At 33.2% G+C, this 24,874-nt stretch overlaps 2 protein-coding genes across 2 annotated transcripts; one reads left to right on the top strand and one right to left on the bottom strand.

The window, feature by feature from the left end:
- Positions 1-2,349: 2,349 nt before the first annotated feature.
- Positions 2,350-3,786, top strand: LOC115885618 (corepressor interacting with RBPJ 1). The gene is made up of 5 exons (XM_030904581.1): positions 2,350-2,551; positions 2,608-2,767; positions 2,830-3,256; positions 3,316-3,477; positions 3,538-3,786. Exons 1-5 carry the CDS (start codon positions 2,480-2,482, stop codon positions 3,689-3,691), a joined length of 975 nt encoding a protein of 324 aa, XP_030760441.1. The 5' UTR covers positions 2,350-2,479; the 3' UTR covers positions 3,692-3,786.
- On the bottom strand, positions 3,782-24,792 carry LOC115885614 (splicing factor 3B subunit 1). The gene is made up of 13 exons (XM_030904577.1): positions 24,561-24,792; positions 24,241-24,494; positions 24,025-24,151; positions 22,761-22,840; positions 22,510-22,698; positions 19,914-21,078; positions 15,203-15,484; positions 14,660-15,142; positions 9,864-10,050; positions 9,659-9,801; positions 7,813-8,283; positions 4,998-5,276; positions 3,782-4,048 (listed from the first exon to the last, which is right to left on the bottom strand). Exons 1-13 carry the CDS (start codon positions 24,583-24,585, stop codon positions 3,897-3,899), a joined length of 3,837 nt encoding a protein of 1,278 aa, XP_030760437.1. The 5' UTR covers positions 24,586-24,792; the 3' UTR covers positions 3,782-3,896.
- Positions 24,793-24,874: the final 82 nt, after the last annotated feature.

The following is a 24,874-nucleotide window of genomic DNA, read 5'->3' as shown; positions in this document are numbered from 1 at the left end:
CAACTGTGCATATTTAGCCGAGCTATATGGCCGTCGACGAGCCGTCGATCCAAAACCGAAAGTTCAAAATTTATAATTATATTCTGATTATGATATTGTCGCGCCATCTAGTATTCTATTTGTGCAATTTTAGCTCTTTCATTTCGAGTATTTTTCTGTTGCGTAGCTAGATATTCTGTGATTTAAGTATAGATAAATCATATAATATACGAATATATTATAAATATATTTTTTTATTATTTCAATAACGATTTTTTTGTCTGCCCTTTTGCATACGGCTTTTTAAATTAATTAACAATAAACATGACATTCCACCAACCGACATGCTTGTATGCGATGATTTCCTTTTGTCAAAATTCTATGCCTCTTTCGCGTTGTCTGCCGGCATTTCAGCCACGAGAAAAATGTCTGTCAAAAATTTTACACGTTTCCTAATAATAAATAAAAGCTATTTGGCAATTATAACTCGTGTACCTTATAATATTTTTAGTGTCAAAATTTCACCCTTTCGATTGGCCGCCCCCGCTTTAAGCCCCGGGATCGTGCTGGCAGACATATGACTATTTCACAATGGCTACACAAAAGGATACTTCACACAAAAAATTAGCCATGTAACGATGATAAGGTTTTTTATGTAGCCAGCTCTCGGTCTAATAGTTCAACTCCAGAAACACGCCTTTTTTTGTTTTTAGTCAATAAACATAATTTTTTTGATAATATGGCAACATAGGTAGTAGATTAAATTTTCAAGAAAGAAAATCCAGAAAAGATACAGTGGTTCTCAAAATTTGGATAATCTTTGCCAATACTAATTATTGGGAATAATACAATGATGATGATAATATTTATTTTTAGGGTTTATTGGTTATCTAATACCGGTTCTCCTGGATGTAAGATAGAGAGGTGCGAACTCGCTAACTGGCAAATGTTAGCCAGACCAGATTTTCCTAGCTTTAGCATTAGATTTTGAGGCAAATATGTACTTGACATTATGTGTAATTATCATTTTAGAAAATTTATTTTTTTATAATACGAAATCGAAATGAATATAATTTATATTTGTACATTTATTATTTGTGATAGTGGTGATTTAGCATCTATTAGTAATAAAAGATTACGATCGATCTATTTCTGCTCATTTGTCGACACGGCGTATACCTATCTATATCTATACTATACCGTATGAATAAAAAAAAACGCATTGATTTACCTAACAAATAATTATTGATAACATTTTATTTTATTGTGAAAGCGAATGAAATTATTACGTGAAAAAAACTATTTGTTACACGAAAAAACTATTAGCGCACGCCGCACAATTTTTTTTATAGTTTTGTACTTCGTTTATGTTAAAATGTTTTGAGTTTTCGGATTTTATAGTAATCTTTTATTATTGTGATATCCATTTATATTCTGTTTTTATGTGAATTGGTAATCTTTTAATTAAATAAAAAGCATATGGCTCAAGATTAACTTTTCTATTTATAAGATTGTTGTAATGTCTATCGTAATAACAATATTATGTAGTTTATTAAAGCAGTGTTCATGTAGTTAATGGAAAAGACGTAGTTTTTGAAGAGAAATCAGGTAAATTAATTATTACTTTCGAACCCTGGTTGTGTGTTGTGTCATTTGTAATCTGTGGTGTGGCCTGTTCTGCGGTCAGAGATATAGATCTCTATATCTCTGTCTGCGATCTGTTTTATGTATGTTCTGTGGTTTCTATTCTGTGGGCTGGTTCTGTGACTTGGGTTCTGTGGTTGCCATTGTCAATGCTGTCAGCTGTAGGAATGTGTGATTCTGTAAAAGAATCGATTTTTTTGGATCGATCTAGATCGAATACTCGCGATACAAGAAAAATCTCAAGTTAAAAAATCGATCATAGTGAGAATCGATCTCTAATTTTCCATTTTTGCAATAAATTATAAATATAGATTTCTATTTTTATGACTTTTTTACATACAAAGACACAAAACATAAAACAAAATAAAGTATAATTCTGAATAATACAACAGGAAGCAAAATTACTTTAGGTAACAGTGTAACGTAAAACTTCAAAAAAAAAACAAAACAAAATAAAATGGCCGCGGTTGAGTGCAGAATAATTTCTTTTTGTTACGTAATTTATGATATCTTCTGAAATTGAGGATAAAATTGGGGTTGTATGACGACTCGATCTCGATCTAAAAGAATCGATTCCATAAATAATCGGTTTTATATTAATCGATTCAAAAAATCGGGAATCGCATGTCAAAAGATCGATCTTGTGAAGAATCGATTTAAATCGAACATCCCTAGACAGCTGTCACTACTGTCAGTGTCAGTGCGCCTGCCGTCAAACGTCAGTTGTCGTCGTCAGTCGTCAGTTTGCTTGAGTTTGTTGTCTCCGCCACATCGGTTATTCTGACTAGTTTTCTAGAGCTTGAGATTTTGTATTTAATTCCTTTTAGTGCATAAATATATCATATAGCTGATCAAAATGGGGAAAGGATTTAATAATTATATGTGTAAAAAATTCTTCCATCCAGCATCCAGGGATAATTTAAAGAGGGTAAGTAGTAATGTATTACTTAAATTGAAAACTGTTTTCTGACAAAGAATGTTTAGGTATGGATGGCCGAACAAAAAGCTGAAGCGTATAAAAAGAAACAAGAAGAACTTAGACAACAGTATGAAAAAGAACAAGATTTGCATGACAACAAAGCCATGTTAAGTAAAGAGAGCAAGGATAAATTGGCTGTCAACTTTATGTATGAACCACCACCAGGTAATAAAAAATAGAAATAGTTTTATAAATTCTCTCTCTAACCAGTTTATATTATTTTATAGGCGCTCGTAAGGAAAGAGAAAAGGAAGATGATGAACCGGAATATAAATTCGAGTGGCAAAGAAAATATAATGCTCCAAGAGAAAGCTATTGTAAAGGAGACCAAGAAATTAGAGATCAGCCGTTTGGCATTCAAGTACGTAACGTACGGTGCATAAAATGTCACAAATGGGGCCATATCAATACAGATAAAGAATGTCCAATGTACAGTTTATCGATGAGTGCGGCAAGGTCACTGGAAAGTGCCTCAATTCTCGATCAAAAGTCGTTGGTGGCCCAAATGCTTGAAGATGGGCTAGCTTTGAAGAAACAACACGTTAATTCAGTGGACGCCAATAAACATTTGCTTGTTAGTGAAGATGAGGCAGAAAACGATGAAGTCCAGTTCCTGAATTCACTAACAAAAAAGCAGAAGAAGGCATTATTGAAGTAAGCTTGCAAAATTAATTAATTTTTGAATTTTTAATTAACTCTTTTATTTGTTTTAGAAAACTGGAAAAGATAGAAAAAAAGGAACGCAAGGCAGAGAAACAAAGTACAAAAAGGAAACATTATAACAGCAGTGATGAAAGTAGCGACGAAGAGAGTTCACATAAGAAAAGACCTAAAAATTTCAAGCAAGATCCTGATCAGTCTGCAGATAGGAGGAGGTAAAATGATTAATTTTTTCTGTTGGAAAAAAAAATATAACTTTAATTTTTTTATTATAGGCATAGAGATTCCAGCAGAGATAGAAGCAAAAAGAATAAAGACAGATCAGGATATAGGAAGGATGATAAATATTCTGATAGAAAGTCATCCAATAAAGGAGAATACCGAAAGAGAACAACCAGTGAATCTGAGTCTGGGAGGTATAGAAAGTAGATTCGAGATTAGAAATCTATTGTAAATAAATATATTTCATATATTATGTATTCTTTAAATATAGATTTTTCTGAATAAATTGTTTTCAAGCCTTAGCGACGATTTTATTCTACTGATGAAATTAAAAAGTTTAAAATACATTGGTACTATCTTCAAACAAATTAAATAATAAAACACGTTATAATTTTCAATATTAACAAAACATTTACAACACATAATCTAGTTCGTATCTAATATATTGATTCTTCGGATCATTAGCAATTCGAGGATATCCGGCTACCAAAGCATCCTGTCCTCCAATATATAAGGAATTGTAAATTTTCCAATACACATCCTTTTTCGATGTCAAAACATAAACTTTTGGGGTTATGTCCTAATTCTTCCCTATTTTAGGTCTTTTTTATTGGTGGCAATTGGACAATATGGATATTTCTTTGTAAGCATATACTGACGTCATCCAGGTGGTGGTCTGATTGCAAACTTAACGACAATGAGTAAATAGCTATCGATCATACCTTGTTTTCTTTGTACCATGGGTTGATACATTTATTTCCTCTATGCGGTATTGCCAGATTTTGCATCAAAATTTCAAACCGCACAAGTAGGAGTTTACGAAAAATGTTGCATCTAGGGTTGGAACTTTATTTTTCACAATTAGTTACTTATTTTACTACAGCTGTAATATATAATTATATTTAGCTTTTAGATATATTATCTTCATTTCAATAGTATACATAGAAGTTTTTAAAATAGTTTTTTTTCTACCACATTTTCCTACACGCGGAAAAACCGGCAACGCTGTATGCCGGTTTTTATTTTGTTTCTCTGTCTGTCAACCAGTCATTTATATTTATCTCTGACGCATGCATTAAAATACAGACCACGCAGATGAACTGGCCAGGATGGTATATTATACAGGGTGGTCCAACTGTATTCCGGAAACTTTGGCAGCATATTCTGCAGATAAAAATAAGTAAAAAAGTTCGTATAAATGTGTGTCCTAAAATGCTTAGTTTCGGAGATACAGGGTGTAGAAGTTTCATTTTTATCTTGATTTTTTTCAAATAATTTCTGAAGTAACGTCAATATTTGGATAAAAATTGGTGCGTGGGAGTTTATTGAGATAAGAAATTTGATTTTGATGTCAGTATGATTCCTACTTTTTTTTAATCAATCACCTTTTTTTAATCAATCTTTTTTTTAATTAATTTTGAATTTTTGAAAACTTTTTTACTTATTTTTATCAGCAGAATATGCTGCCGAAGACCCTGTATAATCTCTAATTGCTTACACGTATGTAAATTACGAAATACCTGTAAAGTGTACTGCAATATTTTAATGGGTCCAAGGGCAACTCTCATCCCTTCTATCGCGTCCATAAAGGCTTGGACGAGATGCGGAGATGTTTCAAATATATTTGGCCACACGTAATTTAGTAGGTGCACAAGGGCATCCTCGCATCCGAATCCATACACACCGAGAGCCATGTGTTTGATAGCCGCACAAGCGGTCTGTCTGTGAACTAAATCTCTGTCCATCAATGCATCTTCTAACAGAGGAACAACAGCGTATATGTAATCTTTACCTAAAAATTAATAAATTATATATTAAAAATCATAATAAAGTAAGTAAGGTTCTCGACGACTATAGGTGTTGATAGCTGTAAAAAAAATTAAAAAATATATATTTGTTGAACTCGAACCCGGGACCCCTTGGTCCCGAAACGACCACCTTACAAATGAGACCACAGCTGGTTTTGTAACCAGGCTATAGCTAGGTATAGTCTATAAAATGAATAACTTTGAATTTTGACCGTTATTTTTTACCAATATGGCAAATATAAAATCCCTCTGTCAAAAAAGTTACTGATATTCTTTAAATTGAGTACCTGAACGAATCAGATAGGTAACTCTTTTTACTTTCGTGAAATAGAAAAGGAAAATAATAAAACAAGTGACAGTTCTTCCTCTTCTTGCAAAAATCAACCCGAAATGTCATAATTGCCAAAAGTAAAATGTCATCAGCGTTTGACATTTCTAAATATCAAACCAATGCCGTCTCTAATAGAACAGCCACGGAGCGAGATTTATGACGTCACGCTAATTAGATACTAAGGATTAATAAATATGTTGTAAAATACATGGAAAACATAATTATTCCTCGTATTTTTGGTTTGTATTTTAAAAATGATATAGTTTACATGAAATATATATAATATACAGTTAATAAATACAATATATATACCTCTTTATAGTAATAAATACTTTGGCAAATAAATTATAAACCATACAAATGCAGCAAATGTTTTACAATATACAAATAATGAATAGGTACGTAAGATAATGGGTAAAATGTAAAATATATTTTAAATTTTGGTGTTTGAAAATCGATCTAATTTAACAAAAAACATTCAATATCTACTAATAGTGATGTATTATTATTTGCATTCACAAAATTTATATGTATATTTTGCAAGTATCAATGTTCGAAAAATTATATTTGCAAATAATACAATATCATAGAAAAAAGGCGTCAGCGATGGCTATAAAATAAAGATCGCTGTCATTTTATATGTAAAATTATTCTAAAATTTTTGATTTTCTTGGGATTTAGGTTAGGATGGAGTACGATTTCAGCCATAGTCAATGTAGATAGTTAGTGTTAAGAATAATAATTTTAAAAAATAAACAAAATATTAAAAATAAACAAAAACAATAAATAATAATGAATTAATATTATTAAAAAAGTTATTAACTGTATATTATGTATATTTCATGTAAACTATATCAGTTTTAAAATACGAACCAAAAATACGAGGAAATTTTTTCCATGTATTCTACAACATATTTATTAATCCGCAGTATTTAACTAGCGTGACGTCATAAATCTCACTCCGGGGCTGTTCTATTAGAGACGGCATTGCGTCAGCATGGCCGCAAGTTGCTAACCTAATAAAATTAACACTAGAAAAGCGCGCGGGAACTGTCAAATTCAAAGTTATTCGTTTCACAGACTATATTACTTAGTTCCTCCGCAACAGGGTTGCCTATTCTGGAAGATGGATACCCGCTAGACTCGTATATTAAAATCCGCTAGAATTCGCTAGGAGCGATATTGAACCTGAAATTGTGCTTTTTCGCCCATTCTTGAAGCTTTTATTAAAGCTTTCATCGCCTGATGAGCCGAATTTAAAGTTACTTCGAAGATTCTAGGCCTAGGTACTATAAGAATATGTGATTATTACGCGACTATTGAGGCAAATTTTGAAAAAAACGTCGTTTTTAGAATTGAAATAATAATTTTTGTGTCAATTTTACTTATATTTTATTCAAAAATGTAAACCGCTAGCCGATAAATTATATTTTTTCCCGGTAAACTGAAAAATAAACCGCTAGATCTAACGGGAAAACCGCTAAGTTGGCAACAGTGCTCCGCAAAAGCATTAAAGTAAGGTTATGGCTAATACCATTCGCACGTATTGCGCAAGCGCAAAGCTTTTCGGCATGAATTGTTGGGCTGTAATTGAGGGGTTTCTGGCAAAAACCCTATTAGTCAAAAAATGGGTAAAATTAGTTAATGGCGCTATCCGACAGTAATTTGTTAGTCATAACCTTCCTACCAAACGAATTCGGGAAAAGTGCTATAAGTCAGCCCGTGCATACGATCAAAAATACCGTAATATTTTTGATCATATGCACGTTTTGATCGTATGCACTCATAGTTTTTTTTTATTATTTTGACAGTTTTGTATATTTTGTATTTGTTTTATGTTTATTATTTGCCACAGCTTTGTAAACAAGAGAAATCTTATAACAATAAAGCAATGATTGATTGATTGTTCTTTAACTTGATTTTGACTATAAATCTATTCTGAACTGTTTTATTATACGAGAACTTTAAATGTTGTCTAGAAATGGTCATCTCTAAAACCATTGTGTGACATTATGGTATTTTTAGAATCTGAATTGAATGGCAAATCCACTGAGAATACAGGGCATTCCATAATAAAAAATAATTAAAATAAAAAATATAATTAACATTAAAAATAGTTACTGTGATATTTTTAAATATTTTAATTCATGCATTCCCAAGGAGACAAACTAAAAATAAAATATAATTACCCATTTCTCCGATATACTCGAATAAGAAGGAAAGCGACTTCAACACTCCATTTTGTACGTTCAATTCCGGAACTCTGTATTCGTTCATCAAAGCCGGTAATACTGTAAAGGGCGAGCAGGTTTCCGCGACGATGGCTATGGCCACAGTAGTACAAACCCGATTTTGACGTTCCTGTACTTTCAAATTGTTCAACAGAGTGGCCAGCACGTCATGAGGACCTATCGCTTTGGCTATGTAACCGAATGTGTTGACGGTGGCTCGCCGAATAGCCTTTTTATGCGCCTTGAGCAGTTCTAACAGTTCGAAGCAAATTCTCATCCATTCCCTTGCGGATACGTATTCGGGACCCCTATCGGCGATACGGCCCACCAAATCTATGCAGTTTTCTTGCACCTTTTCGTGTCGATTTTTCAAAATTGGCGTCAATCGGGGAAGTAAATCTTTTATTGGCGGTGTCATCTTTGTCATTCCTGTAAGAAAAAAGAATTATCGATAAAAAACTAAAATTTATTTCAAAATAAATTAAATCCACTCACAAATATACAGGGTGATCCAAACTGTATTCCGGAAACTTCGGCAGCATATTCTGCAGATAAAAATAAGTAAAACAGTTTGTATAAATCTTTGAATAAGAAGACTAAGGAAGGAGCATAATGCTATCCATGTATTCATGCATGGTGGGCGGAAAAGGCACCATAAAAGCTCTCTAGGGTGGGGATCCTTGACAGTTCTGTTTGACGATTCATTTGACACATTTGAATTTGATTTGAAGTTTTGTGGATTTGTCCGTCTTTACGGAGCTTATTTTATGTTATTTATTATTTATTCTACTACTGATAGTTGTATAAAGGTAGTAAATCTAGATGGACATTGTGGCAGAACTTAAATTAACAGTGACACTATCGCGATTTATCGAAAAAGACTCTAAAATAGTTGGTTGTGTAGCGTGCGGTAGATCTCGGCAAAAATTGAGTGAAATAATGAAACAACTTTTCGCTAGTAAGTGACTATATAATATACATACGTGTAGTAAACCGATCATTTATGATATTCACTTAAATTAACTAAATTATATATTTTTCTTGCATTTTAGCTTTTATTTATTACTTGTCACAGATTAGATGTCAAAGAATTTAGATACGTTAATTTGACTTACCTGCTTCAGTAGCGTATCGGATGTTTGTGTTAATAAATACTTATTATAACTTATCTATTTTTATTAGAATTATATATTTTTATAACAATTTTAATAACTACCAACATTTATTCACAACGTAAAATAAAACAACAAATTATTGAGTCTACCCCACGTCTACCCTACATCATAGTTTTACATTTTTTAAATAAAATTAGAACGACACTGATAAACCGGAATTTAAGTCGGCCATATTTGAGGCCCATCGCGGTGTACCTAAGATTTTTGATATGCTCCTTCCTTAGTCTTCTTATTCAAAGGTATAAATGTATGTTCTAAAATGTTTAGTTTCGGAGATACAGGGTGTAGAAGTTTCATTTTTATTTCGATTTTTTCCAAATAATTTCTGAAGGAACGTCAATATATGGATGAAAATTGTTGTCTGAGAGTTTTTTGACATGGCAAATTTGATTTTTATGTCAGTATGACTCCTACTTTTTGAAGGCGCTAATATTGACGTTACTTCAGAAATTATTTGAAAAAAATCGAAATAAAAACGAAACTTCTACACCCTGTATCTCCGAAAGTAAGCATTTTAGAACATACGTTTACACCAACTTTTTTACTTATTTTTGTCTGCAGAGTATGCTCCTGAATACAGTTCAAAGCACCCTGTATTTTATAGATATATTTTTAGTCTGAATTCTCACCTATAACATTCACGATAGCTTTTAATGCACCAAGAATTGATCCCAGTACCTCAGGATATTCTTCTCCCAAATATTCATAAAGTACTACACCTAAATGTCCCATAAGTTTTTCCTCTTGACAAGTCTTCATCACGACTGCTATCCTATAAAAGAAAAAAATATATTTAAATTCTATAATTCCGCAAGCCTTCAAATATATACCTACCTAGAAATTAAGTCGGCTGCTTGTTGGCGCACTTTGGCCGATTTGTTATTTAATCTCCACAAAATGGTACCACAGATTTGAGGTAAGTATGGTTTGACTCTTTTCCCCAACTGATTTACTATAGTACCGAAACCGTTAAGCATTACTACATCTTCTGTTGTCTGTTCTTGGAAAGCATATAAAATACCTGAAAAATATGAGTATTAAGCAAACTGAAATAAAAAATTGTGTGTGCACTATGTACGCATATTTGAAGTGGGACTTCTTACTAACAGCTATTAAATTGAAGTATATATTTTTTTATCAATCTTTTTATAAACTTCACAAAAAAAAATTAGGTTAGTATAAAACCGTATACTATTCTAGCTTTATAATTTACTAGCGTGTACCAGCGACTTCGTTCACGTTGAATCAATCATTTGTAATGGTGATGATAAAGCAAAGCAAGAATTTCCATTAACATACAAACTGGATAAAATTTTCTCACACATATGTCAACATGTGAAAAAACAATATGGCGATATTATTATATAACTTGGTAATATTTGAGGGGTAGTTTCATCTCGTTGGAATTTGACTTTCGAAAAATCCGTTTGCCAAAAATAAGCTTTTTACGTCAAGCAGTTTAGGCACAATCGTGGTTAAGAAATTACCCAACTTTTTGGAACACACTGTATGATTTTTTAAAAAATTCGAAATATGTAAAAAAAACAAATAAATTATGCTTGTCCAAGCGTTTTCCCGAAAGACTAACCGTTTTTTAAACAACAAATATTATAATATTTGAGGGGCGTTTTCACCCTCTTGGAATTTGAGATTCAAGAAACTCCTCCTTATCAAACCTCTACACCCCACAGTCAATCCGTTTGCCAAAAATCAGCTTTAAACGTCAAGCAGTTTAAGCGGAATCGTGATTACTCAATGGTCATATTTTATGAAACACACTGTATAAATTTATAAAAAATCTTAAAATATGTAAAACGACAAAATAAAATATACGTGTTTAAGAGTTTTTCCGAAAAACTTACCGGTTTTTGAATAAAAATATTTTAATATTTGAGGGATAGTTTCACCCCCTTAGAATTCGAGTTTCGAAAAATCCCTTCTTATCGAACCTCTACACCCTAAAGTCAATCTGTTTTCCAAAAACCAGCTTTTTACGTCAAGCGCTTTAAGCAGGATCATGATTAACCAATGACCAGATTTTTCGAAACACCCTGTATACATTTTTAAAAAATCTTAAAATATGTAAAAAACAAAATAAAATATACGTGTTTAAGCGTTTTTTCGGAAACTTGACCGTTTTTTAAATAAAAAATATTGTAATATTTGAGGGGTGGTTTCACCCTCTTGGAACTGGAATTTCGAAAAATCCCTTCTTATCGAACCTCTACACCCCACAGTCAATCCGTTTGCCAAAAATCAGCTTTAAACGTCAAGCAGTTTAAGCGGAATCGTGATTACTCAATGGTCATATTTTATGAAACACCCTGTATAAATTTATAAAAAATCTTAAAATATGTAAAACGACAAAATAAAATATACGTGTTTAAGAGTTTTTCCGAAAAACTTATCGGTTTTTAAATAAAAATATTTTAATATTTGAGGGATAGTTTCACCCCCTTAGAATTCGAGTTTCGAAAAATCCCTTCTTATAGAACCTCTACACCCTAAAGTCAATCTGTTTTCCAAAAACCAGCTTTTTACGTCAAGCGCTTTAAGCAGGATCATGATTAATCAATGACCAGATTTTTCGAAACACCCTGTATACATTTTTAAAAAATCTTAAAATATGTAAAAAACAAAATAAAATATACGTGTTTAAGCGTTTTTTCGGAAACTTGACCGTTTTTAAAAAAAAATATTGTAATATTTGAGGGGTGGTTTCACCCTCTTGAACTGGAATTTCGAAAAATCCCTTCTTATCGAACCTCTACACCCACAGTCAATCCGTTTGCCAAAAATCAGAATCGTGATTACTCAATGGTCATATTTTATGAAACACCCTGTATAAATTTATAAAAATCTTAAAATATGTAAAACGACAAAATAAAATATACGTGTTTAAGAGTTTTTCCGAAAACTTATCGGTTTTTAAATAAAAATATTTTAATATTTGAGGGATAGTTTCACCCCCTTAGAATTCGAGTTTCGAAAAATCCTTCTTATAGAAACCTCTACACCCTAAAGTCAATCTGTTTTCCAAAACCAGCTTTTTACGTCAAGCGCTTTAAGCAGGATCATGATTAATCAATGACCAGATTTTTTCGAAACACCCTGTATACATTTTAAAAATCTTAAAATATATAAAAACAAAATAAAATATACGTGTTTAAGCGTTTTTTCGGAAACTTGACCGTTTTTTAAATAAAAATATTGTAATATTTGAGGGGTGGTTTCACCCTTTTAAACGTCAAGCAGTTTAAGCGGAATCGTGATTACTCAATGGTCATATTTTATGAAACACCCTGTATAAATTTATAAAAAATCTTAAAATATGTAAAACGACAAAATAAAATATACGTGTTTAAGAGTTTTTCCGAAAAACTTATCGGTTTTTAAATAAAAATATTTTAATATTTGAGGGATAGTTTCACCCCCTTAGAATTCGAGTTTCGAAAAATCCCTTCTTATAGAACCTCTACACCCTAAAGTCAATCTGTTTTCCAAAACCAAATCTTTTACGTCAAGCGCTTTAAGCAGGATCATGATTAATCAATGACCAGATTTTTCGAAACACCCTGTATACATTTTTAAAAAATCTTAAAATATGTAAAAAACAAAATAAAATATACGTGTTTAAGCGTTTTTCGGAAACTTGACCGTTTTTTAAATAAAAAATATTGTAATATTTGAGGGGTGGTTTCACCCTCTTGGAACTGGAATTTCGAAAAATCCCTTCTTATCGAACCTGTACACCCTAGAATCAACCTGTATGCCAAAATTGAGCTTCTTACGTTGAGTGGTTTGAGCAGGATCGTGATTAATCAGTATGTCCTTAAGGATTTTATATTAGTATAGATTTTTTTAATTTTTACTAAAAAACGATAATTCTATCACTCGGCCGGATAGCCTGGCAGCTGTGGCCATTAAACCAAAATACTAAAACACATCTATATCTCTGACTACTACTCGTTAGTAGCAGTTGCTACTAACTAACAATTTGTTTTGAGTCTGTTTTTGTTTAATTGTTTTGTTCATTATTCATGTTGGGGATTTATTTTTAAATATATGTTGATCGTTAGGCAAACTCATAGGATATGTATTTCTTTTGCATAATCAAAATTGTGACTCTACATAACCAAATTGTCACTCCAAATCGATGTCTTTTTTAGACAGATGTCTAAAAAGAAGACTAAGGAAGGAGCATAAGAAGACTAAGGAAGGAGCATATCAAAAATTTTAGGTCCACCGCGATGGGACTCAAATATGGCCGACTTAAATTCCGGTTTATCAGTGACGTTCTAATTTTATTTAAAAAATGTAAAACTATGATGTAGGGTAGACTCAATATTTTTTTTTTATTTTACGTTGTGAATACATGTTGGTAATTATTAAAATTGTTATAAAAACATATTATTATAATAAAAATAGATAAGTTTTAATAATTATTTATTCACACAAACATCCGATACGCAACTGAAGCAGGTAAGTCAAATTGACGTATCTAAATTCTTTGAAATCTAATCTTTGAAAAGTAGTAAATAAAAGCAAAAATGAGAAAGAAAAAATATATAATTAGTTAATTTAAGGGAATTTCATAAATGATCGGTTTACTACACGTATGTATATTATATAGTCACTTACTAGCGAAAAGTTGTTCCATTATTTCACTCGATTTTTGCCGAGTTCTACCGCACGCTACACAACCAACTATTTTAGAGTCTTTTTCGATAAATCGCGATAGTGTCACTGTTAATTTAAGTTCTGCCACAATTTCCATCTAGATTTACTACCTCTATACAACTATCAGTAGTAGAATAAATAATAAATAACATAAAATAAACTCCGTACGACTGACAAATCCACAAAATTTCAAATCAAATTCAAATGTGTCAAATGTATCGTCAAACAGAACTGTTAAGGATCCCCACCCGAGAGTGCTTTTTCCGCCCACCATGCATGAATACATGGATAGCATTATGCTCCTTCCTTAGTCTTCTTATTCAAAGGAATTCTCAGAATCTTGTTAACAAAAGTCTCATCTTAAAATAAAATTTTAATCAATCACTATTGTTTATCTCCATCATTTACCGGATTAATAATACAGTTTCAATTACAAACAATTCATTATTTATAGCGATTTGCAGTAATTGTATAAAATTATACGAATATTTCCGTTGATTATTTGTTTGAAATTAATATGACAAGTGTCCTCCAATGAAAACGCGAGTTACTAACTCTAAACTCTAATTCTGAGCTGGTAAATGAGCTAGATGCTTTACCTAGACCGTTATTCAGAAACTACAAACGTTTCAATGAAAATATGCACGAAAATTTACTTCCTAGCATACAAGGTTAGTACAATATCAAGTTTATTATAGTGATTTTCTTAGCCGCGTATGGCACAGTTTAACCAGTGTTGCCACAAGCTTATTTTTCATTGAGGTAGATTATCACGAGATAGCGATTATCACGGTTAAATTGTCTAACAAAGGGGTAGATCTACCCCGAATGGGGTAGCTGTGGCAACACTGCCGTCATTCAAGGCCGAGTTTCACGATTTTGAATTTTTACTCCCAACGCGCCTAAAGAAGTCTCACACAAAAATAATATCCTTAATTATTAATTATTACCATCTATAAGTTGTTCCTCCAGTCGCGAATCGATGTCGGCAGCGCCTAAATTTCCCATAATTTTTTCAATACTCTCCATAACCATTTTTCTGTAAGCTTCGTTTTCATCTTTCAAGTCATCTACAATTCTATTGATTATCTCTGATGCCCCGACTTTGTTAGCAATCTCTACCGTGGTATCGACCAATTGCCTATAATTTCTTCTGTCCAAAGCCATACGGTGGTTCCAAAAATGCTTGAAGAACTGTGGCAAAATCTCTTCTTTAATGTACTGTGCTTCCACACCGTCGGTGGAGCAACACTGTTTCACAACTTTTAATACAATCTTCTTCATTTCTTCGTCGGGAGACTGAAACTCTCTAATTAAAATCAACATTACTTCTCTGGTATAGTAGTTGGCGTATTCGGCGTCCATAAGAGGGATCAAATAACCGATAGCTTTCAAGAAAGCGGCCAAACCTTTACCACGATGAGTTCTAATACCTGAAATTGAAATAAATTGTTATAAGATATAATTAAAGATTTTCTTTTTGATTTTAATACCTTTCCATAGCGGTTTCAAGACGGAATCAAAGTTCTCGATACCGTAAGGTGTAGCGGCTTCGGCCAAGGCAGCAATACCCAGAGCTGTGATTGTCCTTACTTTTTGCTGCTCGTCAACTAAACCGTGCTCGATGATTTCAACTAAAGATCTTAGATGGGGCAAAATGGCGCAACCCATTAAAATAGCGATTTGTTGAACAATTTTAATACCGGTGTGTCGCGCCTGCCAAGACTTCTTTGAACGACAGACAGCTTTCAAGAAAGGTAATAGAGATGGGATACCTAAAAGTTATCAATGAATATTTATAATTCTAACATTATATCATAGTATCCTTGTATATGAATTTTTAAAGTAGCCCAGCTAAGACGTTTATGGATGTAAAGCACCAGATGGCGGGGCGTATTTCACAGTCTTTTACTACAGAAAAATATTTTTTGTTACTCTGAATTTTGAAGCGACCAATAAAAACAGAGAAAATAAAAATCGATAATTTTCGTACTGTGCCAATTGGTTACTAATCGACCAGATACTTTTTGTCTATTGTATATGCTATAAAAGCTGGTAATTATACAATTCGACCATTGTAAATACCCGACAAATTTCGCAAGGCCGACGAGGCCGATGCTTTTCACTGATAAGAAAAAAAAATGTTTGTTTAGATAATTTTCGAGATATTTTTTCTTTCTGAATGCACATTTTTAAAGTATTTTATATTCTTTGTCCGCTTGATCTATTAAGGCGGGTTCTCACTTGTCAGTTTCGCTGACGCAGTCTGACTGATTCATTATCAATGAAAAATAAAAATCAACGATTGTATTCACACGTTTCATGTTTTGCTACATTCAGTATTCAGTTGGTCCAAACATTTTAACGTGGTGATTTCGCAGACATGAAAATGGTTAAAACAAAATTGAAACCAGGTGTTCGCGAAGTTTGTTTACAATTAGCAAATGAATTACAGAATATTCTGGTGAATCAGAAAAGAAGAAAACGTTTTTTTTAAAGCAGATACGTCTACAAGAAACCGTTGATGTTCTATTTTAACAGAACGTCAACGGTTTCTTGTAGACGTATCTGCTTTAAAAAAAAGCGTGTTCTCATAATAGTTTGAATTTAAATATTTTAAATAGTTTTTTTTCTTTATTCTTTGATTTTTTTTTGCTTCCGACGATAGACTTTCCGAAACGTTAAGCATTTTTTTCTTTGTTAAGCCAATTTGTATAACTGTAAACATAACTTCTGAAAGCAGTGTCCGTTTAGGTTTAACGCAGAAGTGTTTACAAAAAAATAACTATTTTATTTTGTAGATTTTCTTTGCAGTGCAGTGGCGAAATACCCATAAAGGATTTTTGGAGATATATATTAAAAATAATTAATTAACTTTAACTTGTAAACTGAACAAATCACGAAAATGTAGTTCTCACGCTTCAGTTTCTATTCATTATTCGATAATGATCAGTCAAAAATGAAAAAAGTAGAACTGGTTTTCACTTTAACTGAAAGTACGAATTTACTGATCATTTAACATGAAAATGTGTTCTGACGTTCATTATTTGTTCAGTATCACTGAATCAGTCAGACTGCGTCAGCGAAACTGACAAGTGAGAACCCGCCTTTATACTGGTTGCACGTATCGAGGTTCTGTTTCTTCTAGTTTTAAAAAATGTTCTTATTTCTTTGTAGTTGTAGTGGTTGTAGTGTAAATTTAGATTAATTTTATTAAGTTTAATTATAATGTTTAGTGTAGAATACCAGAAATAGTTTAGTAGTGCTTTTATAGTTTATTATTTTGCAGTTAAGTAGTAGGTGAAAGGACAATTTGGTTACACATTTGGTTACACTATATCTTCCTTCAACTTCGTTGAAAAGTGCGTTATCATATAATTTTGGTTTTCTGATAGTAGAATATACGAAGAAAAAATCTGATCAAATTTATTTTAAATTAAATTAATCGAGTTTTATTAATCAAATTAATCTAGCCAAATAATAATAGTTAGTTTCTAAATACTAACCAGGGTGAGTTTCCTACAATGTTCTCTATGGGTATCTCGGAAACTACTGGAGATAGAGTCGGTTAAATGGGGAAAAAATTGCAGTTTTGTGGGGTCATAAATATGCGCCCTTCGGATTTTTCGGAGAAATTCAAGGGTTACTAGATATTTTGAAAAAAATTTTGGCTATTTTGAAATTTTGTCTCTAATTCCATTATAATCTACCGTATGATCGAATAAAAACGGCGTCAACGATGGCTATGAAATGAAGATCGCTGTCATTTTATATCTATGTAAAATTATATGGGAAATATCATCGATCGTCATTTCATAGCTATCGCTGAAGCCGTTTTTATTCGATCATACGGTATTTTAGACAAAAACTTTTCAGATAAAAGTTGTAGATAATCACATACCTAATGAGTTTGTGTTTTCTGTTTTTTTTTTCTAAAGCCTGTCATTTTTGACATATGACACAAACATTATGTTTTTTTTAAATGGAAACCATAGTTGGCCATGACTTCATAAAAAGCGCCATTTTTTAAGCTTTTCAGCGATATAGGTATAATATGTTTTTTTCGAAAAATTACAAGTTATAGCCAATTCTTTTCTTTCTTGGCTAATTTCCATACCAATAATACCATGCCAATTAGTTGGCATCAAAAATGTAAAAAATTTCATGTTTTCAAAAAAATATCATAAAATTCGTAAAGCACTCAATTTAGAATAAAATAATCTAAGAATGAAATGATTTTTTTATAAACCTGCATTAAATCAAATTAAAATAGGTATGTAACTTTTTTTTAAATATTAATTTTAAGTTTCGTTTAAATTTCTTAATCAGCTGATCACTATTAAAGTTCACAGAAACCCTGGGCTATATTATTACATTACTCTGAGGAAAATAACGAAAATAATCGATATTTTTGACTCGGCCCCGAAAGGTTCACGATTTGTCCTCCAGTTGGCAGCACATTTTGTCTAGTCGGTTGGGCAACTTTAAGAATATATAAACAAGGATAGTATAAAGAAAAGAGTAGCCTCCCTCTCCAAGTATTTTCCATCGGATGACAAAATTCAGCAGACTGTTGGCAGCATTTGAGTGCTTACCCGCCATTGCGGCCGCGAGGGCCTATTATGCTATGTTAGCAACATACAGAGCATTTCAGTTGATATCTAGATCGCAAGCTGTAAGATTCAAGCGTTGAGCAAAAAAAGTCTGAATTACAAAAGAAGAAGGGCATTACTGTGTGCTGCTATATCGGTGTTCTAAAGTAGCCACGTTTTTCTAGGTTATACAGGGTGGTCCGAATAGTATTCCGGAAACTTCGCCAGCATATTCTGCTGATAAAAATAAGTAAAAAGTTCTGTACAAATGTATGTCCTAAAATGCGTAGTTCCGGAGATACAAGGTGTACAAATTTAATTTTTATATTAATTTTTTCCAAGTAATTTCTAAAGTAACGTCAATATTTGGATGAAAATTGGTATCTAGGAGTTTTGGTTTGGTTTGGTTTGATACCCCTTAGCTCAAATCTCGTACTTACCGATGGTTTCACTAACAAAACAGTTTAAAAATATCCAAATTTATACTAAAACACAAAAATAAAATAATCAATAATATGGAGCATTCCTGCAAACTGTCAAAGTCTTGTCAAAACGTATATTTGGTTATAAATATAAACTAGAATACCCCACTGGTCGCACTGCAAGCACACCAACGGACTGACGCACAAAAACGTATCAATCAAAGAAACGCGATATAGTATCGTCTTTGTCAATCACACTAACATTTTAGAATAAGTAGGAGGAGCGCGGGCAGATGATAAGACCGGGCCTTTAAAAACCTACGTCTGCGGTAAAAATTTACGTTTTTAATGTAAAAATGATAGCGCGCGTGTCGATTCTAACTTCATCAAGCGATGAATCACTCCCAAACATTCGTGGCGTTTACTTTGGGAACTTTTTATTTTTTTTAAATTAATCATAAACTTTTCTTCCAAAAAAATGATGATAAAACAGTTTCTATTGAACTTTTGACACAAAAACATTTCAAATTTATGATTTCAGTCTATGATAATTTAGATTCCAAATATCCCGAGATTCACTACTCTTAGCAATTTTTACCAAGATACCTTTTTTACGTAAAAAAACGTCGTAAACGTATATTTTTACCAACTAGTTTTATACAGGTACAGACAAAAAGTTATTACTTTTCAAACAAGTTAAAAAATATGTAGGTGGTGCCCTCTACAAGTAGTAGTCATATTGACATCAAAATCAAATTTCTCATGTCAAAAAACTACCATTTTCATCCAAATATTGACGTTACTTCAAAAATTATTGGGAAAAAAATCGAAATAAAAATGAAACTTCCACACCCTGTATCTGCAAAACTAAGCATTTTAGGACATACATTTATAGGAACATTTTTGCTTATTTTTATCTGTAGAGTATGCTGCCGAAGTTTCCGGAATACAGTCCCGACCACCCTGTATAACGTTGAAAATATAATTTCGTATTAACCTGGTCGTTTCTTTTCAAATTTAATATTATATTTTAAGTATATTTATAGCTACAATATATTTATTTTTAACACATTATCCAATGTTATTTTATTTGGTTAAGTGATCACGCGTCGCGTATAAACAAAGAGTTTCACAAGAAGCAAAACGTTACTCGTTTCTTTATATATTACTATAATAATTTCAAACCTTACCTAAAGCCGAGGCGACTACCGCAAACGCTCTAGCAGTGGTGTTTCTTACGTACTCATCGATATTATCGATATCAGGTCTCATCGTAGATATCATCGTCGCCAACCCAGCGGCCTTGGCCAAATTCGAAATGATTTCTCGGCCTTCAACACGGGCATAGTAATCTTCGTCGATAAGCAGCGGCTCGATAACAACAAGAATTTTGTGTACATACGGGCGCACCAGGTCGTCCAGCTTGTAAAGAATCCGGTCGATTACTTTCACCAACAGATGGCGTTCCTGGTCTTCCAGGGTGGGACTCATAAGCAACGGGAGGATTTGATTGAACAGAGGCCCAGCGCCAAACTCTCTAGCTTTGTCTGTTATCTGCCTCAACGCGGCTTTCCGCATCGGAGGCGTGCCGTTCTTGATTTTCAACAATAGCTTCATAATTTTTCGTTCTTTCTGTTCTTCTGGACTCAAAGCCTCTTCGTCTACGTCAACCAGGAGCTTGTCAAAGTACTGAGCGTCTTCCGGTTTCATGAACGGTAAATTTTGACCTTTCGGTTGGTTATCGAGGTATTTTGCGCTTTTATCTTCTTGCTGTATGAAAAATCCAACTGGTGTTTGACCCGCAAGAGGCGTCGGTGTCGCTGTCAGTTTCCTAGCGGGTGTACGTATCGGAATATATCCAGCAGGAGGTGGTAAAACCTTATAACCTTGAGGGAACATAGCGTCGAGTTCCTCGTCAGAATAGGGACGATTCCTTTCATCGATTTCCCTCTCCCAACGGTAAGCTTGAAGTTGCTCCGGTGTCATCGAGGCCAAGTGTCCCGGAGTCGGCGTGGACATGGCCATGGCTTTAGTACCAACAGGCGTGGAGCCCCCTGGAGTTAACATTGGCGTGGCGTGGCCCGGGGTACCGTGGGGCGTCTGAGGCGTCATAGCGCCGGGGGTCATGGCGGCTTGCGAGGGCGTGGCCGCGGACGGTGTCTCGTCCCATCGCGATCGACGCTTCGAGGCTCCGGGAGTTGGGGTTTCCTGGATAAGGTCGGCGCCTGTTCTATCTGTTCTAGGAGTCTCGGCCCAACCGCTCGAATGACCCGGAGTGTCTCTTTCGGTTTTGGGAGTTTCGTCCCAACGGTTCCTTCTCGAAGAGGCTTTGTCGTGGGCTGGGGTTTCTCGACACTGTCTCCTCAATGAACACCTCAGTAGATTGAAACTAAGAAGAAACGGCGAATGCAGATTCTGTGGGGAAGATGGGGAAACACCAGTACACCTCATCACTGAGTGCGCCGAGACGACAACCATTCGTGCCATGAATTTTGGTACGACTGATATTGGAGATGGAGAACTACCCTCTAAAAAACCGTCCCAGATACTGGCTTTTGTCAAAGCCCTGGGACTGTATGATGAGCTATGATTCAAGAAAGGGGGACACAATGGATCTGTAAGGTCGAAGTGATTAACCCCCCTCCCACTCATTCTAAATTCTCTAATTCTAAGAGTACAATGCGTTTATAATGTACTAAACAAAGAGAGAACAGTAAAAACGTTGTCAAACGTATAAACATACAATCTGTGCACATTGCCAAGAGACGTCGAACGGGATACAGGAGATCTGTCATGGTCGACCCAATCAGTACTTAAAATTCTAGAGAAGGATGTATATCATGCGTTCAGCTTTACGATTTAATTACGTCTCGTGATACTTTATTTGCTTATTTATTAACGAGTCGTTGTAATTTTCCCAATAGCTTGTAAATTTTTAAGTGCAGGTTAGAAACACTCGCACTTTTGATAAAAATAAGTGGAATTGAATTGGTGTTTGACAGTGGTCGCGCTATTAGAACTCAAAAATCGATATCTCGAAATCCATTAGAAATAATTGATTGTATTTTTATTCAAAAACTTTCTTAATATTTCGGCTATATTTTCTTCGCAGACAGTATAAATCTTTACAAACACGATTGTTGAAAATTGCTATGAACTAAATGTAAATGGACGGATTTTTGAATGAAAAAAAAAACAAGTCTATGGAATTTTTTTTCATTTGAACATCTTGTAAAAGATCCCGAACTTCAAAATAAAAAAAGTTTCAATATCTAAAGTGGTTCTTGAGTTATTGCGTGTATGTGTTAAAAAGTCGAGTTTTTAAATTATCGCGATTACTGACGTTTTCTCGTTATAAAACATATGGATACTCTAACGATATCCTTATAATTCCATTTCACATGTTCAAAAACATATCTAATGATTTTATCTAGTTATCTTTTCGAAAAGGTCTTTTAAAAATAAGCGGTTTGCGGTCGTGACTTTACTTTACTTGATAGGGAAAGGCATACCGGAGAAATATGGAAACGTGGCAACAGCACACCGTCGCATTTCTCTCACTCCGACTTAATAAGATCCCTATGCAATTTACATCCACATACATATGTAAATACCGACCCAAAAGTTAGAGTCGCCAGCACGGTATATAATTGTACAATATGTGTATGCAATGATTTCATTATCACCCAGTATATTACTTTCAAACAATGGTTGCTAAATTATTCAATAATTATATTCATCTACCATAAAAATTACAAAAAAAAAACTTGATGAAAGTATACTTACATCACCTTCCCAAACAGGAGTTGCAGTAGCACTATTTGTTGCAACTGACAATGTCTTTTTCTTTGCCGGTACAAAAGACTCTTCAACTGTTTGATCCCATCTGCCTCTCTTTTTTTGATTGGCTTTTGAATCACCGTTCTGCACTTTCAAACTGCCATCTTTTGCTTTTTCCAAAATTTTCTTTCTTATCTAGAAAAATATTTTAATAAATTATCACAAAATTTTACCCAAAAACAACTTAATTAACTCACCTCATTTTCTTCACTTTTTAGAAAAGTTTCTTTCATAATCTGTGTGTAGCCTCTGGCATTTACATCTGGTGTTTTGCCACCTGAAATCACAAATAACCCAAAAATCTAAATTAGCACAATTGTAGCACATTTTTTTTATTTAGACTCATAATATGGCCATATGGGCAAAATTAGATAATCCTAATTTTCTTACTGAGCCAAACCAAAAAATACAAACTATATTAATTTAAAATAAATTTAAAATTGATAGTGTAATACATTAGAGTGGGTCAAAAAATCGACTATCTTTTTTTCACATTATACTCTGAAAAAAGGTTGGTAGACGCCTCAAAAAAATTCTCTCCAAGTATGAGCTCTTTCTATTTAATAGGAAGGTCCAACCAGAGTATAAAAATAGTCAATTTTTTTGATCCACCCTACTATACATTTTCTATGCAAAAATAATATATAGTATAATTTTTGTTTCGGCATCATTTGTTTGAACAATAATTTGAAACACCACATTCTCTTAATGCTCATCTTTTTATTAAATCTAATAAAAAGTTTTATTCTGAACAGAGACAGTGTGGTCACATGCGATCACTGTGAAATTCAAGAGAACAATAAGTGATCCCCTCTTGAATATGTCACTGATTGTAACAAAAATAAAACTTAAAAGCCATCAGTTAAAAAAGAATGTGGTGAACAAATATCATACGTACATGCTGGTCGGATCCGTCACATATATGAAGCTCCCTTGAAAACAACAGATGGCAAATCGAACCTAGAAATAGGCTGGGGTAAATTAATAATTTTCAAAACATTACATACACTCTTTCACGCTTTTATTTGCAATAGGTACGTTTAATACTTTTACCACTCAGCATTTTTATTTGTTGAGTATCCACTGTGTGCTTACTTCATCTTGTCTTGCCTAAATCTGGATTTCCATTGAGAACAAAACGAGTAATTAGTTCTTTTGTATATTGTAACTTTGTTCAGGCCACTCAAACATTCATTCGGAATCATTCAATACCCCAAGAATAAAAAAATTTCTAATGATTATCAGCTTTGTCAAAACTTTAGAAAAATGTATTTTGTAATAAGAATAATTATCATCATACATTACAAATAGCTACTACAACTATAAAAGTTACTTAAAATATATGACAAATATATTGAAAAACATTTCATATATATCATATATCTTAGAAATATTGACAATAAAAAAGCTGATTTCTATTAAACCTAATCAATATTCTCTAAAATTTATTTAAGTACTTACCTTCTGCAAATGGATCCACACGTTCTGGTGAAATTAGCATCCTTCTTCTCTTCTGTCGATATTCATCTTCTCTGTCGGCAATAGTAGGCCTTCTGCGGTCAGCAAAGGGATCATAATCTTTTTCACTCTAAAATTATTTTGTTTTAGTAATACAGTTATATCCAGTGACAAAATGGACTATTTTAATTGTTAGAAATACTTCAAGCATTAACTCACTTGTGCAATATCGTTAAGCAAAGCAACTGGGCCTCCTAATCCGGCACGTTTTTGTGGAAACCCAACGTCCTCTTCATCTTCTTCGACTTCATCATTTGCAGCAATGGATGTTACGTAGCCTTCATATTTCTTATCACTTCCTTCGTAAATTTCACTATCGAAATATCCACTTTCTCCCAAACCCACCCCTTTAGAATCCTCGACCACGATTTCTTTTCGTTTGCTTTGTAAATCCCGAATTTGAGCTTCGATATCTAGAAAAATATTCAAATTAGAAGAAACAAAGTTGTTGCCATGTTGTTGCCGAATTTTCACATTACCTTCGTGTGTTCGTGGAATCTCCATGTTGTGTTTATGTAATCTTTCAGCACTTGCTGAATAACGGATTTATTATTAATAACAATTCGCAGATAGTGGGTAGCTTTTAAATCTATACTTTTTGCTATGTAAAAATATTACAACAAAATGGCGACTTCAAACATCTTCAAAAATCAATATTTGATAATCTGTCAATGTCAACTTGTCAACTACGTCAAATTTTCAAAATAGGCACAGATCACAGATTAAAATAATATCTTCACCCACAGATCAATTATTTTTATCAGATTCTATCCGATCCGAATATCCATATATG

Source organism: Sitophilus oryzae, unplaced genomic scaffold, assembly GCF_002938485.1.
Source record: "Sitophilus oryzae breed Bouriz unplaced genomic scaffold, Soryzae_2.0 scaffold_402_pilon_pilon, whole genome shotgun sequence".
Classification (NCBI taxonomy): domain Eukaryota; kingdom Metazoa; phylum Arthropoda; class Insecta; order Coleoptera; family Curculionidae; genus Sitophilus; species Sitophilus oryzae.
This window is presented reverse-complemented; position numbering and strand designations above follow the sequence as displayed.